This window comes from Peromyscus eremicus, chromosome 1 (genome assembly GCF_949786415.1).
Source record: "Peromyscus eremicus chromosome 1, PerEre_H2_v1, whole genome shotgun sequence".
NCBI lineage: Eukaryota > Metazoa > Chordata > Mammalia > Rodentia > Cricetidae > Peromyscus > Peromyscus eremicus.
In genome coordinates this window covers 81952460-81976496 of record NC_081416.1, presented here as the reverse complement: position 1 = coordinate 81976496, position 24037 = coordinate 81952460, and the positions used below count along the sequence as shown (strand labels likewise).

Here is a 24037-nt window from a genome sequence, read left to right as displayed (position 1 = left end):
CTACTTTTAAAGAGTAACAACTTGTTTAAAATGTTTTACATTGCTACAGATTTTAGTTTATTGATACAAATTTAAACTTAATTTTGTTATACTGTATATATATTTCTATTCTTGTTTGAGGTATTATGTTTATGTAGCTCATTTAAAATTGTAATGGATAATTAAAAAATAGATTAATAGTTAGTCATTTATGATAATATTTGTAGCCATGTTAGTTAAGTCTTCTAGGTATACATAGATATATTTCAGATAGATAGGTAGTCTTCAAACACTTCAAAGACCTACAGAATATGGCATTTAAAATGTTTAAAAAATTTAGACTTTTTGGACAGTGAGACATGTCTGCTCCTGACAGCACCGATTTACTTCAGAGAGGAGGATGGGCATCGAAGACACTCCATACGGAGTTTATCTTCACCTTGACAAAAATAGCCATTTGGGCAAGAAACTGTTCTTGCCTGGACTGCCTGATCAACTGGACATGCAGGACCCATACAAAGGTGACCACTGAACTTTGCTTGACAAAATGGTCCTTCAGGTTCCTGCTTTGCAGAGAAAACTGCCAGACATTCTACAGGACACAGAGAAGAGTGAATAAGAGACTCTAGGCCTGTGGGCTGAAGACAGATGCCCCAACTTTACAAGAGAACTTTGAATGACTGTCCAGGCTGCCAGCTGTCTCTGTCTACCCTACAAGACTCCTAAAAGTTGCTTATATCCTTCTCCATTTCTCAGGTAGTAATATATCCTTCTGAGGTCTTTGATATGGTTAAAGACTAGATACTTACAATTTTCCTTAGTTATAATAAAAGATAAGTTAGATATAAAACCTTAAACTTACAAATATAAGATAGATAGGATCTCTTCTTTAATATTGTAACTGTAATTCTTGCTTGATAATTGTTTTGTTATATGTAATTTTACTATGTTAAAGTTAAAACCTTCCTTTTTAAGAAAAGAAAAGGGGAAGTGCTGTGGGATGGTCTGTATGTCAAATGTGTTGCTGATTGGTCAGTAAATAAATCACTGATTGGCCATTGGCTAGGCAGGAAGTATAGGCGGGACAAGGAAAAGAATTCTGGGAAGTGGAAAGTGAGAGAGAGACATTGCGAGCCGCCATCAGGACAAGGAAGATGTAAGGTACCAGTAAGCCATGAGCCATGTGGCAAAGTAAAGATTAATAGAAATGGGCTAAATATAAGAGTAAGAGCTAGACAATAACAGGCCTGAGCTAATGGCCAAGCAGTTTAAATAATGTAAGAGTCTGTGTGTTTATTTTATAAGTGGGCTCTGGGACTGGCGGGACTTGGTGGCGGGAGCTGGAGAGAAATTCTCCAGCAACAGGCAGCAGCCACTTGGGTGAAGAAATCAGTACAATGTAGAGTGAAAGGCTAGAAACAAAAGCAAGAATAAAAAGATTTGTGGTAAAGGAAAGCATAGAATGACTCATTGGCCTTAGGAATCCCTTATGGTGGAAAGCATCACTCGATACGTAATTCTGAAAATGTCTTATTTGCGGGAGAATGGGGAAGGGAAAGAGTGTTTAATAAGATCGGTCGTATCTAAAACAATCATGAGTGGCCTCAGAGGGCATCCCAGTACTCCAACTGAGTCAACTGTACAGAAAATAAACACCAAGGGTTGGTATGGTTGGGTCTCAGTGAAATCTTGTAACATTTTCATGCAGGAATAAAGGAAGGATCCAGTTTCATCATATCCCCACCTAACACTTGTTATTTTCCTTTTCGTTTATCACAGCCATCTTAGCAGGTGTCGAATCTCATTTAGATTTTGATTTGCCTTTCCCTAATGTCTAGTGACATTAGCCTCTTTCCATGTGCCTATTGCCCACATGGGTATCTTTTCTCTTGTAAGAAGGTCTTTGCCCATTTTTAGTTGGGCCCCTTGTTTTTACATATTCTAGACACTAGATGTCCCTTTGATATGTGACTTATAAACATTTTCTTCAGTTCTGTGATCTGCTTCTCTTTTTTTGATGCCCAATATAATGTAATTATGCAGGACAGTGGCAAATTCAAGTGTAATACAATTACAATGCAGATGAGGCCTGGCTTCTCTACTGTTTCAGTGATTGTCCCTGAGGTTTTTAGGTGTTATAGCAAAACAACAAAGCTGTCACAATTAGCCCTATACTTCCTCTAAGGGTTTTATGGGTATAGCTGTATTGCTTGTAGTTGGTTTTTTTGAAAATAAAGACTGCATTCTGTGGTCTCATGCTTTGGTTATTTAATACATTGAGGGAGGTGTTTATCATGGTTTCATGGGATTATTTCATTCCATCTAAACTTTCAGTTTTATTGGGGTAAGTTTATTCAGAATACCTTAGGATAGTTTTAGCATCTGTAATATCCTGTTGCCACTTGACTTGTGTGTGTGTGTGTGTGTGTGTGTGTGTGTTTACATGTTGTTATCTGTTTTCTGTTATCTACGTGGCTGCCCCTTAAGTAATGGCTGTCCTAATCAGAGATTGCAACTCCACTGCTACCAGCAGTAAGTTCAGCCACAAGGGCCACAGCCTGAGGGGATTCTCTTCCCTCAAGCTACTAAGGGAAACTTTACCTAAATCTAAAGAACTCACATTCAATGGTTCAGGTGGAATTCTGCTCTCTCAGAAAGACTGAATAGCAAGTAGCTAACCTTCTCCCTTTGCTGCATCTTCCAAAAAACCCAGCGTCCTTCTCTCAGGCCCACTTAAAAAACCCTTACTACATGTGGTTCCTCATTACCACTTCCTGGCACCTACTTGCTGACTCAGCCTCCTGCTCCCAGTTAACTTTATTTAATCAAACACATCTTTGAATTTTTAACAAAAGCAGTATGAAAAACTGCAACACACTTTAAAATAATACTCCCCAACAGGTACGTGCATGTATTTTGAGGGACTGCTGGGGGCACATGTATGGAGGTCAGAAAACAACTTATAAAACTTATAATTATCAGTTCTTCTACAAAGTAGACCCTGAGGTCAAGCTCAGGTCATCAGGTTTGGCGTCAAGTGCCTTTATTCAATCAGCCATCTTGCTGGCCCTTCTTTTCATTCTTTTCTTTTTTTTTTTGTAATGCCAAATGCCGTTTATTGAAGGAGGGAGGAGGTCTTAAACACAGGCTTACAGCACAATGGGAGAACTCCAGAGGGCAGAAGTTCACTAGCGATGTTTTACAATCTTGCATCTAAGCTGTTAATGCCCATTATGCAGGATACACAGGCAAGGAACTTCCCTTAAGCATTCAGGAGGGTGGAACCAGGCAGGGAATTAGCATAGGGAGGATATCAAGGTCAAGGTCAGCAAGCAAGACAACAGTTACCCAAAACAGGGGCCAGGGCCCTACACGTCCCCCTTTTACTAAAAAATGAGCTTCTGACTTAGGTTGCGTGGGACATCAGCAGGTCACCTTACCCGTCATGGAGATGCCTGCCCAGGCCATACAGGCGTTCTGTCTTAGGTTGGTGAGGGCCCCCAAGATATTACCCATCTCTGAATACTCATTATCATACAGGCTCAATCGTGTGGGAGCTGCAGAGTTAACTGCTGCCAAAGATCTCAAAGTGGCTCTGGGTTTGCAATGTGTGTTCGACACAGAAAAGACCAACAGAAGTCCTAAACCACCCATAGCCAGTAGGCTAAAGGCAACTGAGCCATTCCCTTCCTTAACGAGCCTTACTGCAAATTGCAATCCTTGCAAGATGGTATCCCAAAAGCAAATGGAACTTGAATTTATAAATTTATAATTTTCAAAGCCAATTGAAATGTATATAACTATTGAATTAAATTTATCATGCCCAATAGAATGAAAGATTAACTAACTGTGGTAGCTACTTTTGCTGCCAGGGTCTCCACTGTGCTAGCTGTAGTAAGCAATTATGAAATAGTAATCCCAGAAACAGTAGCAGCGGTGGCCGCCACTGCTATAACAGCAACAACGGCAGCATCGATGTCAAATTCTCTTCTGGAGCGTGTGGGCATCCACTGGCATGGATACAACTCCAGGAACACAAACCGCTAAGGCCCATTTTTCTTGATCCCAGCACGACTTAAGCTGGCAGCTCTGCAAAAGAACAGCTAAGAACCATAAAGAAAAAAACAAGCAGCTCACAAGGAGCATAATTAATGGTCTTATAATGACTACATTCAAGCTCATAAATTTTAAGGTGTCTTGATCAACCCTGAAATGCCTTATCAATTTTATCAGACTTGTCAGAAAATAAGCTTTCAATTTTATTGATTCATTTTGTGTTTGTTTCCAATGTATTGACTTGTGTGTTTTATTATGTTCTGTGTTGGGAGACTAACTGTCTAAGATCATAAGAAAATTTAATAAGCTATTTATTGTTAATATGTTTATTCTCTTTCATGATTAGCATTATTTCCATGTAGCTTAGGGTAAATCAACATTTCTTCTGCTTATATTGTGAGAACTTACAGGGTTTATGGTTTGATGTATTGGGAAAGTTTGGGAAAAATTCTCATTCTTGGTGTCCTAGTTATAGTTACTATAGTGATGAAACACCATGACAAAAAGCAAGTTGGGGAGGAAAGGATTTACTAGGCTTACACTTCCACATGGTTTTTCATCATTGAAGGAAGTCAGGGCGGGAACCTGGAGGCAGGAGCTAGTGCAGAGGCCATGGAGGGATGCTGCTTACTGCCTTGCTCCCCATGGCTTTCTCAGCCTGCTTTCTTACAGAACCAGGAGCACCACTCACAAAGGGCTGGGCCCTCCCACTTTGATCACTAACAAGAAAATGCCCTACAGCCTGAGCTTATGGAGGCGTTTTTTCAATTGAGGCTTTGTTGTTTTTCCTCCAGCACAGTGGCTGCACTTGAATCCACTGCTGTTTCATCCAATAATTGTGCTCCACAGTTACTGGCCACTTCTCAGGTAGTGGCCTGATGAGACTTTTATGTCCTACTGGATCTGCTTCCTGTGGCTGTAGTTTTTCACTAAATCTCTATTGTTCTATTTATAAATAAGACTCAGGAGTCAGAGGCTGGAGTGAAAGCCTACTAGCATTTCAGAAAGAGAGCATCCTTCTACTCTGCCAAACCAAAAAAACCCATCACAGTCAAAGTCCCTCCCTACTACTTCCTGTGTGTCTCTCTATCTTCTAGACTCCCTCTGACTCTCTGATTACTTTCTGTCAACTAGTTATTGGCTCCACCTCCTGACCCAAGGTTGATTTTATTTAATTAACACAAATATCCCACAACAAGGCTCCTTCCTTTCCAATGATCCTAGCTTGTATCAAGTGGACATAAAACTAGCCAGCATGCTTGAAAAGAAAAAAAAATAAAGGAGAAGCTGTAGTCAGGATGTATTTCATGAAAGAAAGAGAAAAACTTGAAAGGCAGAATTAGAGACTTGAGGTTGTGCAAAAAGATGAAAACAAATAGCATCAATTCAGGACACTGGAGAACACAAAGCCTACCAGAGAATGAGAAGACTGTCCATACTACACTCGCCAACCTCACAGGGAGCAGTGGGTACAAGTCTGTTCTTCACTCTACAAAGAGACATAGCTTCCACAATCCACACACCCAAGCAGTCTTCCCAGACTGATTAGCACCATTCCACAGAATGGCTGGGATGCTGATGATCTGTCAAACAATCATTCCCAGCAAAAAGAGGAAGTCAACATCATTCAAAGGGCATAGAAGGCAAAAAAAAGTACAAACACAAGACATATAATAAAATATTCTTTTCAAAAAACCCATACAGGCAGTTCTTTTGCAAATTTTCTTATAGTATCAGAGTATGGAGGTGGGGTAAATGTGGCAAAATACCTATATTAATACCTGATGAAGGGAGCCATGATTATTCTGATGTTGTTTCTATTTCACTTCTCATTTCAGAATTATAGAAATTATAACATAAGGAGAACATAGTTTCCAGAAGACAGCACAAATGTACAATTTCAAACTGTTCATATTTAGAATTAATAGGTTGTTACTTTAAGAGTACATAATTGACCCACTTATATGTAGATTAAAATGTATACAATTTATGGGCACCCCTGGGGGTGGAAAAGTGAGGGAGCAGGTAAGTATTGTGGACTTCACTTGAAGGAACTGGGTACACAGATGTCAGTATGATGTTATGCCTAATATGTGAATGTATGCAGCTTATTAGCTTTGCAATAAATTAAGTGTTTTAAAGCCATAATTCTAAAATGTGAGAAATAAAAAAACTACTAAGAATACTAAATATGATGGTCTCTTAAAAAATCAGTTTTCCTAATAAGTTATTAGATTTTATAATAAATTAATGTAGCTGCTGAATTCAAAATAAATGAAAAACACAAGATTCAAGTGTATTTATACATGTACTGCAAACACTTATGGAATTTGATTCTTTAAAAAAAAAAGTCTAGGGTCCACACTGTCTCAATAGGTAAAGGTACTTGTCACACAAGCCTGGTGATCTGAATTTAGTCCCTGGGACCCACACAAAGATAGAACAAAGTTGTCTTCTGACCTCCACACTCACATTATGGTGTATGTTCATGTGTACACACACATGCACACACACAGGCACATATGCATGCACACACTAATTAAAAAGTGCAAGGAGGAGTGAGTGCAAGGACCCAAAATGGAGCAATTGGGGCAATAAAAATAGAGTTGTATTGTAGGTCAATATGTAGAAAGAGATTATTAGCCTATTTTTATGTAAACATGGGAACTCTGATATTTATTTTTTATTTCTATTAGTTATATCCAAATGCATTTATTTAAATTTAATGTTTCAATGCTCAGTATGGAAGTGGGAGAAGGAAGAGGTATACAGCAGAGAGAGCTAACAATATAACATCAAATAGATACTCAAGTCAATATTAGTAGAACTAATTCACACTGATAATATACACCTCATTTTCAATATGATGAAAGGGCACCTCCATGGGCTTCCTTTCCAAAGACGGCAACACCACTATAATCATGAATAGGAATATAATCAGCCAAGAAACTGCAGATAACTACTAAGGATAGTGTATCTGGAATTGGAATGTGGAACAGAAAAGAGACATTACATTAAAAGCTAGGAAATGTGACTGAATCTGGTACTATATTCTTACTATGTTACTATGCAATATACTAATGAGGGTCAGTCTTCCAAGTTTTTCTCTCAAACTGCATTTTCAGAGCAGAATAAACACTCCTCAAGCTCTGAATACTGTGTCTAAGTTTAGCCCAACATCTCACTTTTTCCTATTTCTTATTTGGCATTTTATTATGTCAGTGTTGCACAATAAGATTAAGTGTGATACCTTCATCTTTCTCCCCTCCATCCTCAGGTATTGAGAAGAATATTTATTCTTTAAAGGAGCATATGATCGGAAAGTATTTAATTGCTATGAGCATCACAGGCTTAGTTTTCCTTCTCTTCATTTTCTTTTGGGAGAATATTGTTTGGAAATTAAGAATGCTTATCCATCAATACATTTACTTTGGTATCTACAAGAAATACAAGACAGTAAGTACTTAAGCATGGAACAAGCCAAGAAAAAAAAAACTCTAGTAGCATAGAAATTAGATAAGGAAAGTAGGTGCTGTATATTACTACCTCAGTTAATAGAGAAAAATAACAGTGTCTACTGGAATATCTGTCCTTAAAATCCTGCTGAGGTATTACCTACAATAAGGTACATTCATTTCCATTATCATTTTGAAGAGCTAGAGTTTGTCTTTATGAATTTTATCTATTGCTGACAACTTTCTCTTGCATTCAGTTTTTTATATTTACTTTTCTAATTTCCTTTGTTCTACTCACTTTCAGTTTTTCTTCTCCTTTGTTACGTTTCCTGATTTCTCTTTAGCAAGCTTAAAGTCATGGCTCTTAAAGCTCTCATTGATTCTAACATGAGCATTTAACAATACATACATCAAACCATATATGGTGATACGGGTCTATAGTTCTAGCTACTCAGGAGCCTGAGACAAGAGGATCACAAGTTCAAGGCACTCCTGGGCTACAGAGGGAGTTCAAGGCCAGCCTAGGTAACTTAGACACTGTCTCAAAAGGGGCAAGTAATAATGTAGGCTCCTAGTTTAGATGACAGAGCTGTTTCCACATGACTGGGGTAAGGAAAAGTTAGTATAAGAGAGTAGATTGTATTCCAAAGGCTGAAAGAGGCAATTGGAGAAATTCATAAAGGTCATGACATGACAGTACAGCTAAAGAATACCGAGGTAAAGATGGGTACCCATGAAAGAGAGGGAACCAAGCCACATGCAGCTCCAGACACATGGCTTCCTGGTGGGAGAGCAGAAGCTTCATCTAAAAGGCAAGCCAAATAATGCAACTGAAGACACTGGCAGTTTTGAATGAGATTTGACACGAATCTAGTTCTTTTGGTGGTAATCAGAATCCTACAGCTTCCATTCCTGGTTTTACAAAATGATGGTTGTGATAGAGGGTTCATCCTCAAAGACCTTCGTACACAACTACCTACAAAAAGCACAAGCTAGCCTGGGACTCACATTCTCCTGCCTCTACCTCCCAGGTGCTGAGGTTACCAGTGTTCCCCACCATGCTCATCTAATTCCCTTTTAGATCTTCAAAGTTTACTTATTACCACATTTTAAAAATGCATTTTCTTTTTTGAGACAGGGACTTACTATGTGGCCCCAGGTAGCCTGGAACTCACAATGTGGACCAGGCCTTGAATTTACAGAGATTAGCTTGCCTCTCTGCCTCCTAAGTGCTGAGATTAAAGGCATCAAAGATTTATTTATTTTTATTTATGTATATGTATGTGACTTGGTGAATGTATGTGTCCCACATGTGTGCAAGAGCCTGTGGAGGCCAGCAGAAGTGTTAGCTCCCCTGGAACTGGAGTTAGAAGTGGTTGTCAGTTGCCATGCAGGTCTTGGGAACTGAACCTGGGTCTTCTGCAAGAGCAGTAAGTGCTCTTAATTGCTGAGCCATCTTTCCATCCCCATTACCATGTGTGTTCAGTTTCCCTGATCTCTTTGGATGAATTCCATCCTTAGGTTCAGGTGACAAAATAACTTCTCTGCATGTTTGTTTTTACTAAAAATATTTTGTCTCACATGATCTATCCCGATTACAGTTTCCCCTTCCCCTACTCCAAGCTCCTTCCCACTTCCCCTCCCATCCAGATCCACCCCTTTCTCTCTCATTAGAAAACAAATAGGCTTCTAAAGGATAACAATAAGATATAATATAATAAAATAAAATAAAATAAAAACCAATCAGAATAGGGCAGAACAGAAGAAAAAGAGCCAAAGAAAAGGCACAAGACACAGAAATAGATACAGAGATCCATTCATGCCCATAAGTGTTTGAAAGTTTTGAGTCATTCTTTAGAGCACACAAATTCATGGTTTCTACCTTAAGAATAGCTTTTCCCTCTCTTGGCTCCCCACCTTCATTTCTGTGATGAACTACTTGTTACTTTTGGATGTGACCACTGAAATAATACTCAGAAAGCCCCTTGGAAATTGCTCAAAGCATCCATCTAGACATGTGTTTAGATTTCACAAACCCACTACATTTAGGACAGATGCCTCTAACAAGATATCCACATGTACGATTCTTGTCTTGAAAAATACAGGATATAATTTCCAAGGAATTATCTGGGGAATCTGAAGATAAAGATGTAGAAAATGAGAGAAAGAAAATTCTACACCAGCCTGAAGAGTTTCTGAATTCCCCAGTTCTTATTAAGGAGCTCACAAAGGTAAGGGTATTCCATGGCACTCATATTCTGCCTTCAGCCCCATCAAGAGAACACTGTGGGCATCAGTCTCACTGTGGTTCTTCAGGACCTTTGCAAACTCTTCTGTGAACTTCTTGTGACACTATCTGAGGGCATGACTGCTTTGTCCATGATATTTCTTTATATAACCTACAAATATCCTTTAGTAAATTGTGTTGTGTTGTGTGTGTGTGTTTTTTTAAAGATATACTTTAAGTACCCATTAATTCTGGCTGTAAAAAATATTTCCCTTGCTGTCCAAGAGAGGGAGTGCTTTGGATTACTTGGATTCAATGGAGCAGGTAAAACAACTACTTTCCAAATTTTGACCGGAGAAAAAACTCCTACCACCGGAGATGTGTTCATTGATGGCATTAGCATCATCAAGAACATCCTAAAGGTAAGCTATTCCAGGCTAAGAGGTGAACAGAGTGATGACTCTAGATTGCAGGCAGCAGGCAGAATGCTAGGGATAACACGCGGCAATGGTGGTAGGTACAGATGCTGATGCTGTGGCTTCTGGAGAAGAAAATAAATTTTCAAAGAGAAAGTAAGGTAATAAGAGCATAACCTATAACAAGAGTGTCTTCTGAAACTGTAGGAGTGAAAGGCAAGTTCTCACCACAGTGGAGAAGACAAGTATCCCATGGGGCTGGAAGGGTATAAGGCAGCCAAAATAAGCAGAGGATGACCTGCCTGTAGGGAGTTTAGCTGCAACCAGGGCCTTGATCCATGTCACTGAGAGCTCTGAAACAGGATAGCCTTTCAGAATGCTTGCAAATCAAAGCAAAACCACCAGCCTTTGTACCTGTGCTGGCTACTGGCTGCAGGAGCTGGAGAAGACGGGCAACTTTGGGAAGAAGTATGCTGAGAGCTTCAATCAGAAAAGAATGTCAAAGTTTCACATTCCAGAAGTCAAGAACACTTATCAGGCCCCTGAGGAGATAGAAGTCCCACTGCCCACCTGGGACTGTCAGGATGCAAAGGGGACTAGGTGATTTATCATCAGGGAACAAAGCCTGAATTAAGAATCAACATCATGGTCAGAGAAAGTACCAAATTTAAAAGGAGACCAGGCACACAAGCCCAACAGAAGCTCGCCAGTGGCTGGCTCTGCATCACAAAGTCTGAGTAAATGTTCTCAAGCCTGGGGCATCTTTCCAGTGTGCCATTTGAAATTCTCTCACATTTTATGTGACTGGTGATGATATTTAATTTGTTTTGTCTTTAAAATGTTCTTTAGCATGTCTTCTTATCGTGATGGCAATAGATGATATAAAATTTACTATCTAATGCATTTCTGAATAATTCTATAATTCAGTGACATTGTGCACATCACCACAGTTTGTCTCTAGAAGTATTTAGTCATCCCAAACTGAAAAATCTACCCATTAAACAATAACTGTCCATTCCTTCACTCACCCCTTGGGAACCACTGTCTTACTTTCTGACTGTAAGAATTTGACTCCGTTTTAGATATTGTACATAAAAATGTCCCTTTTTGCCTGGCATATTTCAGCTGCCATTGTCTTTAAGGTTAATATATGTATTAGATGTTCACTCTATTGTATAATTATAGGACATTTTGTTTACCCATTCATCTACTATTTGACTATTACAAACAATAGTATCACATCAGTATGAAATGCACTAATCAGCTTTCTATAGCTATAAAAAATACCTTTGTCAACTTGTTTTTTAAAAGAGTCATTTTGTGCAGTTTCAAATGTTCAAGGGTGTGATTTGCTGGCTCTGTGGCATTTGGTTTTATGGCAAGGTTGCACATCATGACAGGAATGCATGGCAGATCAAAACCATATATTTCACCACCAGGATACAAACAAGAAAATGGCAGGAGACAGGGACCCACTATCCTCTTCAAGAATTTGACCTCTGGATCTCCCACCAGGTCCCACATCATAGAGTCCACAGCCTCCCAATAAGCCAAGCCAGGGAGCCAGCATTCAATACGTATCCCAGCCAGAACCATAGCAACAAACATTCATTTGGGTACCCGCTTCAGGTTGTTTAAAGTATATATTTAGTGATTTAGCATCACAGTATATTCCACATGAGCTTCACCATCTACATCCTTGTCAGCAGCACATAACAGTTGCAATTTCTGTACGTGACGGGCGCTTCTCTTTCTTGTGTCACTGGATTGTTTTATAGTATCCATGCTAATATGTGAAATCATTTCCCACTGTAGTTTTGATTCGCATTTCCCTAAAGATTAGTGATATTGGGCACTTTTCCCACATACTTGCTGCCATTTATGTCTTTATTGGGAAAGTGTGTATTCAAGTCCTTTGGATGCTTTTCTGTTGCTGAGCTGGAGGAGTGCTTATGTATTCTATACACTAATCGCTATATGTAAATATTTAACCCATTCTATGAGCTGATGTTTCCCTTCCCTTGTTCTCTAGTATACAAACGATTTTAATCTCATGAAGAACAATTTTCATTTTGTTGTCTGTGGAGTTTGTTACCAGATCCAAAAGTCCATTGCCAAGTCACTATAATGAAGCTCTCCATATGGTTTCTTCTAAGAACTTCATAAACTTCTGTATTTAGCTCTTTGATCTATTTTGTGTGACAGGTCCAACTTTGGTCTTCCCAGTACCATTTGTTGGAAAGATTATCCTTTACTCATTGGCATCCTTATCAAAATAATTAACCAATTAAGGTATTTGAAAGATGGGGCTGGAAATTTTTATGTAAACCGAACTGGCTTGGAATTCCTGGCACTCCTTCTCCCTCAGCCTTTGGAATGCTGGGTTACAGGCAGGAGCCAGTATGCCAGGCCTAAGGTTCTACTCTAGGTCTTTATTCTGTTGCACTGGCCTATATATCTGCCTTTATTGACAGTACCAGTTGATTATTGTAACATTTTGATACATTTTTAATTTGAGACGAGTCCTTCAACTTCCTTCTTCATTTTTAAGGTATTTTGGGGGATTAGGCTCCCTGAAGATTACAGATTATCTTTAGAATAGGTTTTCCTGTTTTCACAAAAAGGAAATTGTATCATTATAATTTTGATGGTGATTACCTCAAAACTGTAAATTTGGGGGTATTTTTGGGTTATTAACAATATTAAGTCTTTCAATTCACAAACATGGTTTATCTATGCACCTGCTTATTTCGGAAGTGTTTTATAGTTTTTGAGTATATAACATTTTAAACTCCTTGATTAACCCCTTTTTCTACTTTATTATATTGATTGATGTTATAAATGGAACTGTATTTTTAGAATCCCTTCAGATTTAGTGAATAAAAGTAGAACCAATACTTTTAATATATTAAACATGTTATATTACAAATTAAAAAACATAAAAGTTAACAGGTTAAGAAAATGAGGGGTGGCCGGGCGGTGGTGGCGCACGCCTTTAATCCCAGCACTCGGGAGGCAGAGCCAGGTGGATCTCCGTGAGTTCGAGGCCAGCCTGGGCTACCAAGTGAGTTCCAGGAAAGGCGCAAAGCTACACAGAGAAACCCTGTCTCGAAAAAAAAAAAAAAAAAAAAAAAAGAAAATGAGGGGTTTGAGAAAAGAGAACTCAAGAAAACAAAATCCATCCAGAGGAGACATTGATGAAGTAATATGTGAACTTAGAGAAAGAATGACTTTAGTTGCCATGTTCAGGGCCAAGCTGCCATTTGGCTTCCCAGAACACCTGTTCACCATGAATCCTGCTATTCAACCAAAGAGGACCTTTAATCAGGCCCCTGCCTCCACACCCCAAGTGTTAGACTAGAGGCATGTTCGATGACCCTAGCCTGTTTTCTGACTTTGTAGTGTGTTTATAGTGTGTACCTGTCCTCCAGATCCCCCTGCTTTTTACAGTTGATCCCTGATCAAGAAAGCACAGGGCCCTGGACTACTATGAGAATCATGCAGTTGCAATCTTTGCTTGGAGAAAAACAATCAGGGCCTGCATGGTGTGAAGGACCATTTTTAGGTTGTTACTTCAAACCAAAAGGTTAGGCATATTGTTAACCATGTAGAAACTAGCCCCAATCCCAAGTTGAGTTCCACAAACCTTCATATGAACTCCACAGAGCACCCCTTCACTTAAGGTCATACATTTCCTTTCCTACCATCTATGGAGAGGACATTGCTGCCTTCTGTATTTTGTGCATCTCTTTCAAATCAATACCCACCTCTGAGTGGCTTGGGCCAGTCCCTTTGGTAACTCACCAGTCACTACTTTGGGACAACTCCAGCTATGAGCTCACCTAGACAGTATAATTATAAATACTTCCACACTCTGATTTTACTAAGTCTGATAAGCTGAGATATGTTGTATTTTCACTTTTCACTAATCTCTTAAATAATTTCTAAATTCTTTTATGGTTTATTTCATAATCCATTCATTGACTAATGAGATCTTTAACTTCTACACCTTTGGAGTTCCCACACCCTGCCCTTATAGTAATGCATGCCTATTATGTTTCCTTTAGGGGTTTCTATCTCTCTATTAATAGTTATATGCCATTTTCTTGACTTTCCCCACAAGTTCCTTTAGTTGCTTTAGCATCAAAGATGGCTATTTCAAAGTCTTTGCCGAGCAGATTTGCCATCAAAACTTCTTTCAGGTTGGCAGAGTTTCTGATTCCTGCTCCCATGAATGAACTGCATTGTCCATTTCATTGTATGCTTTTCGATTTTGCTAAAAACGGGACTGACAGTGTGGTAACTCTAGCAATTACAGTCTTCCCCATTCTCTGTTTGATGTTGTTTATTGTTTCTAGGGAGTTTAGTGGGGTATTTTTGTTTTTTGCTTTGTTTGTTTGTTTGTTTTTACCATCTCTGTGCTTATAATCAGCCTGAGATAGAAGCTAAGGGTCATCATGGGTATTTTCTGATAATGTCTGAATTACTTTCTGTACACAGGTAATAAATTTTCTAACTTTACTTGTGCTAATTGTATTTTTTATTATATTTTTAGTGTATGGATCCTAAAGACAGGTCAAGACAAAAAAATAAAGGCGTGAGTGGAAAATACATTATTAAGAGCCGTTTTAGCCAGAGAGGAAGGGAATTGCACCATGCCAACTCTACAAGCATGAATAATCTAGGATAAATATTAATTATTAATTTAAGTTCATAGCCTTTTTCTCTAGCTAACTAGGCTGTGTGCACCTACTGGAAACAAATTTAAGTTCTAAAGCAACCATAACTTTTGAGCTCCTATTTGCAAAGCTGAGGGCTATCTTTGGTTTTGTTCAACCTCACTAAGTGACAGGCATGTACAGGGCAGTGCAGGTTGAACAGTAAAGAAAGGATCCATGCTGGCCATGCTCCTTGGAGCCCCCAATTAAGAGGAAGATATACATCTTAACACTCCTTCAAACTGAACGAGACCTGGGACTTGGTTTCTGACTTCTTTTTTTTTTTTTTTTTTTTTTTTTTGGTTTTTCGAGACAGGGTTTCTCTGTGTAGCTTTGAGCCTTTCCTGGAACTCACTTGGTAGCCCAGGCTGGCCTTGAACTCACAGAGATCCGCCTGGCTCTGCCTCCCGAGTGCTGGGATTAAAGGCATGCGCCACCACCGCCCGGCGGTTTCTGACTTCTTAATCCCCATGACCATTAGAACTGAATATGAGAACCAGTCACTCCATCAGACTACAATAGATTCACCAGCTATAATTTTGTAGCCCTTCAAAAAAGAAAACTTCTTGGTAGGACTCTTAGAAACACGGTCTGGAGAACCCCAGGCCTCCTGCCTTGTCTATGAATATCCACATGGTGCTAGATGGCTTGGGTTTTCACTTACAGCAATTATTGTAATTAGGTGAGGTCAAAAATTGGCTATTGTCCTCAATTTGATGCTCTGCTGGAATACATGACTGGTCGGGAAATAATGATCATGTATGCAAGAATATGGGGAGTCCCTGAGCATCAGATTCAGCCCTATGTGAACAAGTACTTGAACTCCTTGGATCTGGAGCCCCATTCCAACTATCTTATCAGCACCTACAGGTGAGTCATTATGCCATAGCTTCTTGACTACTGTTGTCATTGATGCACATAATATTTAAGTATCCTGATATTGGGGGGTTTTGGCTCTTTTGGGGAGCCCACCACCCAGCTCCCAAATAAATCACACATGGGGAGGCTTATTCTTAATTACGAATGCTGGCCTTAGCTTGGCTTATTTCTTGCCAGCTTTCCTTAACTTTAAATTAGCCCATTTGTCTTTTGCCTCTGGGCTTTTCCTGTTCTCTTACTTCTATAAATCTTACTCTTACTCCATGTTTTGCTGTGTAGCTGGGTGGCTGGCCCCTGAAGTCATCCTCGTTCCCTGGCTACTACTTCTTTTCTTCCTCCCAGATTTCTCCTTCTATATATTCTCTCTGCCTGCCAGCCCCACCTATCTCTCTCTCCTGCCTTGCTATTGGCCGTTCAGTTCTTTATTAGAACATCAGGTGTTTTAGACAGGCAAAGTAACACAGCTTCACGGACTTAAACTAATACACATAAGCAAAAGTAACATGGCTTAAAAATAATATTTGCCAACAGAACCCTTTGTTCCTGGTGTTTGACACAAGCGCCCAAAGCTCCACCTAAGCTTCTCTGCCACACAATTACCTGATTGTGTTACCATATGTCCTAGCTTCATCCTGTTGCTGTGATAAAACACTCTGAGCAAAAGCAACTTCAGGGAGAAAAGGGTCCATTTGGCTTTCACTTCCAGGTCCATCATCAAAGGAAGTCAAGGCCCAGACCTGGTCAGGATTGCTTACTGTTCTGTGCACCATTACCTCCAACCGGGGAATTCACTCATAACCAATATTGTACAGATAGAATGTACAGAGGATGCTGCTTGCTAGCTGGCTTGCTCACAGGCTCACATTTAGTGAACTTTCTTATCTAGCTCAGGACCACCTACCTAGATGAGCCCTCTTGAATCAGTTCCTCACAGATATAATCACAAACCCACCTGAGAAGGGAAGTTAATTACTTGATTGAGACTTCTTCAGGTGATTTGAGGCTATGTCAAGTTGACAGTTAATGCTAAGTTGAATAACATCTTATTCTGTTGGGTTTCAGATGCCAGTAACAGTTCCACGTTTCAGAAATGAAACTTCATATCCTGACTCTATTTGAAATACGGCTTCTGAAACCTAAATAGGGTGTGTTTTCTTCCCCCTACTGTTCCTATAATTCTGTCTTGCAACAGAGAGAAATGTAGGCCTTCAAATTAGGGTGGGGATTATACATCCTAATAACAACAGGTAAACAAATGGAGCCAAAACCACACCTTCTACGTTATATATGTACATGCACTTGGTGTATGTACTTGGACCTGATGCTTTGTTAAAGCCATATTGAATCTGCATGAGGATGTCTACACTTGTGTTTTGTTAGAACTATCAGTACTAGGAGGGTCTGTGCTAAGTCTTTCCTGGATATAACTGATAGATATAGTTTCTCTTCTTCCATTTTTCCCCCTTCATTGATCTGAAGTGGAGGAAATAAACGTAGGCTGAGCACTGCTATTGCCACAATGGGAAAGCCTTCAGTTATCTTCCTGGATGAACCATCAACTGGCATGGACCCAAAAGCTAGACGCCTTCTCTGGGACACAGTAATAAAGACTCGAGAAAGTGGAAAGGCCATCATTATAACATCCCACAGGTATGGCTCTTTGGAAGGCTTGGCTAAGGATAGGCAAGAAATATAGTAGCTATACACGCCAATTATTTGGGGTCCAGGACTATTGAGCAGTATATTTGATTGAGTGATGAGTTTATTGTTAGGAATTAAGATTCGTGTTAATCCTAATAAATGGGATAGCAAAGAATCTTCAGTGTATTTTTAAAAATGAAGAATAGAGAACAGAAAGTTGGAGATGTGTTACATTTGAGGATTCAGTGTTCTGTTATTTATCCTTTAAAAATACACACTTCTCAGGGCTTGGGGAGATAGCTCAATTAGTAAAGTGCTTGCTATTCAAGTATGAGGACCTGAGCTGAATCCCCAGAGCTCACATACAAAAAAAAAAAAAGAAAAAGAAGAAAGAAAGAAAGAAAAACTGGGTGAGATGGCTCAGCAGTTGAAAGCAGTTAAGCTGGTCTTCCAGAGGACCCAGGTTCAATTCCCAGCATCCACATGGCAGTTCATCACCATCTGTAACTCTAGTCCAAGAATCCAATGCCCTCTTCTGTCCTTCATGTCACCGTACACATGCACACACATAAACATACACACACACACACACACACACACACACACACACACACACACATGCAGGCAAAATGCCCATACATAGAAAAATAAATTGTAAAGTAAGTTTAAAGTGAATGTGGTGATGCATGCTTGCAATCCCGGTCCTGGACAGAAACAGGTAGAACCCTGGGGCCGACCAGGCAGCCTAGCCTCAATCAGTGGCCCTCACCCCAGGGCCCAGTCAGAGACAAGGCAGATGGTGCTAAAGGGATGACACCCAAGGTTTACCTCTAGATATCACAATATACTTCCTAACCATGAATTTGGTTACTGGAAAACACAACTTGTGTGTTACCAAAAGGATGGCCTCTCATAGTTATTGATTTAAAAGACTGTTTCTTTTCAATACCCTTACAACATTCTCCATTTACCAGATTTCTTTTTAATACTTGTGGTTGAAAACAAGATCCTGGCAATGTTCGGATGTACAATGTACAATTGCTTTCAATGAATGTCTGTCTTAGCTTCATGTTATTTTGTCTCCTTGTTTTGCAAGCATGGAAGAATGTGAAGCTCTCTGTACAAGGCTATCCATAATGGTGAAAGGAAAGCTCATATGCCTGGGTAGCCCTCAGTACCTCAAGAACAAGTTTGGTGATATTTATATTCTGAAGGCCAAGGTCAAGTCTGAGGAAACAGTAAAGGACTTTAAAAGTTTCATCAGATTGACATTTCCAGGTAAGTTTAATTGTTCCAATGGTGTTAGAGATGTGTTAACTTCTGTGGTTTGTTCTCACCATGCATAATGTTTATGTTTGAAATCTCATCTCTACGTGTTACTGATGTTCAGTGATCCTCCATACTTCCTTTGTCACCACAAACCTCTGTTGCCAGGTTACACTAAGAAGTCTCCCAGACAACAGAGGCTGGCACCAAACTCTGACATCACCTTCTAGGACTTCTTCCTAATTTGTCCTATCCAGATAAATTACACCTCTAAAGTCATATTTTAACACAATTCTCATTTGTTTTCACACATTATCTATGCAAAACGTTTAAGGGATGCTCACCTTCTCATTAAGCGTCTTATTCTGGCTTTCGGCTATCAGTGCCAATAAACAATTGTGAAATGCAGGCAAGCTCTAGCAGGTGTTGTCTCTCCTGACAAAAAATCCTTCTGCTTTTGAGTGACAACTCAGTAAGCACCTCTCTGTCCACAGAGAACAGTGCAAGCACTGTTTCTCAGCTCTTTCCTAACAATAAAGCACTGACACAAGAACAATTTTTAGCAAACTCTTATAGGAATTCCTGGTGTGTCTAAGGCTGCTGAGTTGCAATTTCATCTTTTGGGCCATGGAAAATATTATTTGTTATACTGTAGGAATGTAACTTTGAAAATATATTTTAATAATCAATGGTAGAGCAGACATTGAGAACAGATGTGAGGAAAACCAAATAATCACTTTAGCATTGGCCTCAGTGACTATGATTTCCCCATGAGACATACAGATGTAGGTATCCATAAAGAATTTACTGTGCTCCATACCAGTGAGTATATGAGCAACATAAATTGAACTTTTTTTTTCTTTTCTTCCTCTTCTTTTTTTTTCAGGGGGAGGTCACAAGGGTGGGGTTCAACCCTGGGAAGACTGGGAAGTGAGTACTTATAGGGGTACATGATGTACAATTCCCAAATAATAAAAACATTATGTTGGAAAAAACATTGAATTGTAATATCTTCACATAATAAAAATTTTACATCAAAAGAAAAAATAATGTACTTGTAATTTTACTAAGCAAACCTGTTGTATGTGTTCCTATATGTGGTATGTATATGTGCATATATATGTGTGCAGGTATGTACCACCTGTGCATGAATGTGTGGAGGGCAAAGTTGAGGTTGGACATTTTCCTCTATCACTGTCCACCTTATGCTTTAAGGTAAGATCTCTCCCTGAGCCTGGACTAGCTGATCTGTCTCTGACCTGAGATGGCTCAATGGGTGAGATGCCTGTCGTGGGGATAAGAAGCTGAATTTGGATGCTTCTCATTTCATTACTATTCAAAGAACAAAGAACAGGACCTTCTTCTTTCCAACAAGCTGCAGGATAGGGAATACTTTCAAATTTGATGCCAAAACTAGTCACGGACACTACAAAAAAATTACAGGCCAGTGTCCCTAATGAGCACAAAGAAATCCTTAACAAAATACTAGCAAACTTCATTCAAGAGCACACAAAAATGATCATTCACCATCACCAAATGGCTGATGTATCACTTAACATATACAAACCTGTAAAAGTAATACCAAATTGCCGAGTGAACAACAAATGTATTCACTCATCTTAATGGGAACAGAAAAACCTTTAGACAAAATCCAACATTTTGTGATTTTAAAATTTTTCAACAGATTAGATACAATAGGAATTCTCCTCAATACTTATAATATCACATGCCACAAGCCCACAGCTGACATCAAGTTCTATAGTATGAAGCTGTGTGGTGGTTAGAATGAATGCTTGGTTCCCAGTTGGTGGGACTGTTTGGGAAGGATTAGGAGGTGCTGCCTTGTTGGAGGAGGTGTGTCACTGGGGGTGGACTCTGAGGTTTCAAAAAGGCCATACTATTCTCAGTTAGCTTTCTCTCTGCCTGCTGCCTGCAGATCAGGATGTAAAGCTCTCAGTGACTGATACAGCACCATACCTGTATGCTTCCATCCATAATGATCATAGACTTTACTACCCTCTGGAACTGTGAGCCCCAAATTAAATGCTTTCCTTTATAAGACTTGCTTTGGTCATAGTGTGTCTTTACAGCAACAGAACAGTGACTAAGACAAAATCAATAGCTTTTCTTTTTTAAAAATCAGTAAAAAGTTGGTGGGGGTGTAAATTATATATGTATAGCCAGTATTTTTTAAAAATGAAAATTCCTTTAAAAAAAATAAAAATAGCACTAGCCTATGATCTATCAACCTACTGCTGATTATATATCCAAAAGAAGTAAAAAAAAAAATGTCAAAGTGATACATGCACTCCCATGTTTACTATAGCATTACTCACAACAGTCAAAAAAAAACAATTTAAGGATTTGTTGAGGAATGGCGGATAAATATGATACACATATGGGAGCTAGCATGCACATACACAGTAGGGAAACTAACCCTAAAAAAAAGGAAATCTTGTCATTTTCGATAACATGGATGAAGCTAGATGGCATTATATTCAATGAAAAGAGCCATGCATAAGAAAACAAATGCCATATGATCTCACTAAGTGATCAACATTTAGATATTGGATCTAAGGAAGTTGCATGGAAGTAGAGTTGATTGGTACTTAGTGGGTGCTATGGTGGGGTGAGGTTGGGGAGATTTTGAACAAAGAATACTGAGGTGTCATAGTCACTGTTCTACTGCTGTGAAGAGACACCATGACCAAGGCAACTCTTATAAAATAAAGCATTTAATTGGAGGCTTGCTTACAGTTTCAGAGGTTTAGTCCATTATCATCATGGCAAGGAGCATGGTAGCAGGTAATTGTGGTGCTGAAGAAGTAACTAAGAGCTACATCCTAATCCATAGGCTGAGAAAGAGAGAGACTGGTCCTGTGGTGGGGTTTTGAAACCTCAAAGCTTAGCCCCAGTGACATACTTCCTCCAACAAGGCTACACCTCCTAATCCTTTTCAAATAGTTCCACTCCCTGATGACTACACATTCAAATATATGAGCCTATGGGGGGACATTCTTATTCAAAACCACAACAAAAGGAGATAAATTATACAGTGTGATGACTATAGTTAATATAGTATACTCTTAATAATCTGTTATAAACATAAAAAGATAGGTATTTGAGATGCATTTTTAGATTTATTTAATTACATATGTGTGACTATTTTATTTGCATGTATGTCTGTGTACCAGACATGTGCCTGGTGCTCACAGAGGTCAGAAGAGGGTGTCAGATCCTTGGAACTAGAGTTATGGATGATTGTTGGCTGTCATGTCAGCCCTGGGAACTGAACCTGCATCCTCTGCAAAACCAACTGCTTCTAACCATTAAGCCATCTCTCTAGCTCCAAGAGATACTATATTCTTAACTCAATTTAGCCCTTCTGCATCCATACGTACTTCATTATTATTGTTATATTAATTTAAATAAGTAAGTAGATGAACTGAAAAAAATGGAAATGTCTTCAGGAGTTTTGGAGATATTGCTTATTTGTATGGGGTGTAGAAACTGGAACATTGTACCTGATAATGAATGGGTAAATATTACTTGACCTGGATGGGTGGTTTTTTCTGTACTTTTAAAAATAAATGTATTATGCTTTATATTTGAAATATGCCACAATGAAAGGAGCTCTACATGATCATACAATAATACATGCATTAAGATTAATATTAACAAAATCCATACACATTTCAAATATGTCATTTTCTTTAAAACATTTTAAATTAAAACATTTAATTAAAGTTGTAATCATTTATAAATTTGCATAAGTTAATTATGAACTCACTTCTTTCCTCAATTGTATTCATAGAGTCTTATCTTTGAAAAAAACAAAAAACAAGAAAACAAAACCAAGATCATAGTAGTATAATTGGTAGTTTCTGTACATGATTTCTCCTTGCACATGGAAGGACAATGTGTAATCATGAGACAACCTTGTTGTCTTAGTTACTTTTCTATTGTCATGAAAAAACACCATGATCTTGCCTTTTATAAGGCAACTTATAAAAGAAAGCACTTAATAGGGGCTTACAGTTTAAAGCATTAGTGTCCATAACCACTATAGCAGGGAACATGGCAGCAGGTAGGCATACATGGTTCCAAAGCAGTAATTGAGAGCTTTACATCTTGATCCACAAGCATGAGGCAGAGAGAGAGAGAGAATTATCTGGGCATGATATGATCTTTTGTAACATCAAAACCCACCTTTGTGACATACCTCCTCCAATAAGACCACACCTCTTAATCCTTTCCAAACAGTTCCACCAACTAGGGACCAAACACTCAAATATATGAACCTATGGGGGCCATTCTCATCACAACCATCATACTTGTTCTTCCTCCTCTCTCAAAACTGTGCCCTCATATACACACAAGCAGAAAATCTCTATCTATCCTCAGCATTATGTTTAGGAATAAATATATTAGTATTTTAAAAGCTCAAACTTTTACATTGGGTACATGAGTTGACAATTTAGTGAATTTAAAAGCATCAACAATTGTTGTCAATTCTCTACAACAATTTACTATATATGTATACCAAAAAATAACAGGTTTGGGGGGGAGGGGATCACATCTCCTCCTGTGTTAACCCAACTCTTCACCTTTATATGATATATAACATTAAGCAGATACAGCACTATTTTGATAATTTTTAAAGAAATCTGTAAGATTACTCACCTGTCCTAATTTCCTGTCTTAGGTAGTGACTTGAAGCAAGAGAATCAAGGGATTCTTAATTACTACATTCCAAGCAAGGACAACAGCTGGGGAAAGGTGATCAGAAACTGTGCCCTTCTACCACTGCATGTTAGGGGAGCACTAACAATTAGGGGGTACTTGGGATCCAGGCAGTGGAATTGTGCCTGACATTGTGGAAGCTGTGGAGTGTTTATGTTCCTCTTCAAATGCCTAGAGTTTAAATGTCTTTAATTACTACCCTTAAATTCCATTATTAGTTCATGTCCATCAAAAGAATGGAGACAGAAAACTGCCTCCTCCATTTCTCAACTACCTGTTTCTTTTGCGTTCTGATTTTTGCCCTTCTGTGTGTCCTTTTGTCTAACTTAATATACTTGACAGAAACTGGGGAAAGGAGGAGGAGAGGCTCCTCTGGGAGCTAGAGGGAGACTGTAATGGCAACTGCATGCTTTTGTTGTTGTTTAAGATGTTTGGCATTTTGGAGAAAGCAAAGGAACAATTCAATTTAGAAGATTATTCCATCAGTCAAATCACCCTGGACCAAGTCTTCTTGGCTTTTGCTAATCCAGACAACACAGGAAATGATCATGAGACAGAGGTGCCTTGAGATTCAGTTACAACTGGTGATACCGATACATTTTTTTTTTTTTTTTGGACTTCAGCTGGGTAGATGGGAAGGACATCTTGTGCTTGTAT

The 24037-nt window shown here is 38.9% G+C and overlaps 1 protein-coding gene across 1 annotated transcript in view; it reads left to right on the top strand.

Annotated features, from left to right (window-relative positions):
• Window positions 1–24037, top strand: part of LOC131914954 (phospholipid-transporting ATPase ABCA3-like) — an 89770-nt gene extending 65733 nt beyond the window's left edge. The window contains exons 24-31 of the mRNA XM_059267776.1: window positions 7313–7491; window positions 9596–9721; window positions 9945–10139; window positions 15534–15721; window positions 17210–17380; window positions 18468–18649; window positions 23343–23416; window positions 23808–24037. Of these exons, the coding sequence (XP_059123759.1) occupies window positions 7313–7491; window positions 9596–9721; window positions 9945–10139; window positions 15534–15721; window positions 17210–17380; window positions 18468–18649; window positions 23343–23416; window positions 23808–23948 (1256 nt within the window). The 3' untranslated portion in view covers window positions 23949–24037. The remainder of the gene's footprint in view (window positions 1–7312; window positions 7492–9595; window positions 9722–9944; window positions 10140–15533; window positions 15722–17209; window positions 17381–18467; window positions 18650–23342; window positions 23417–23807) is intronic.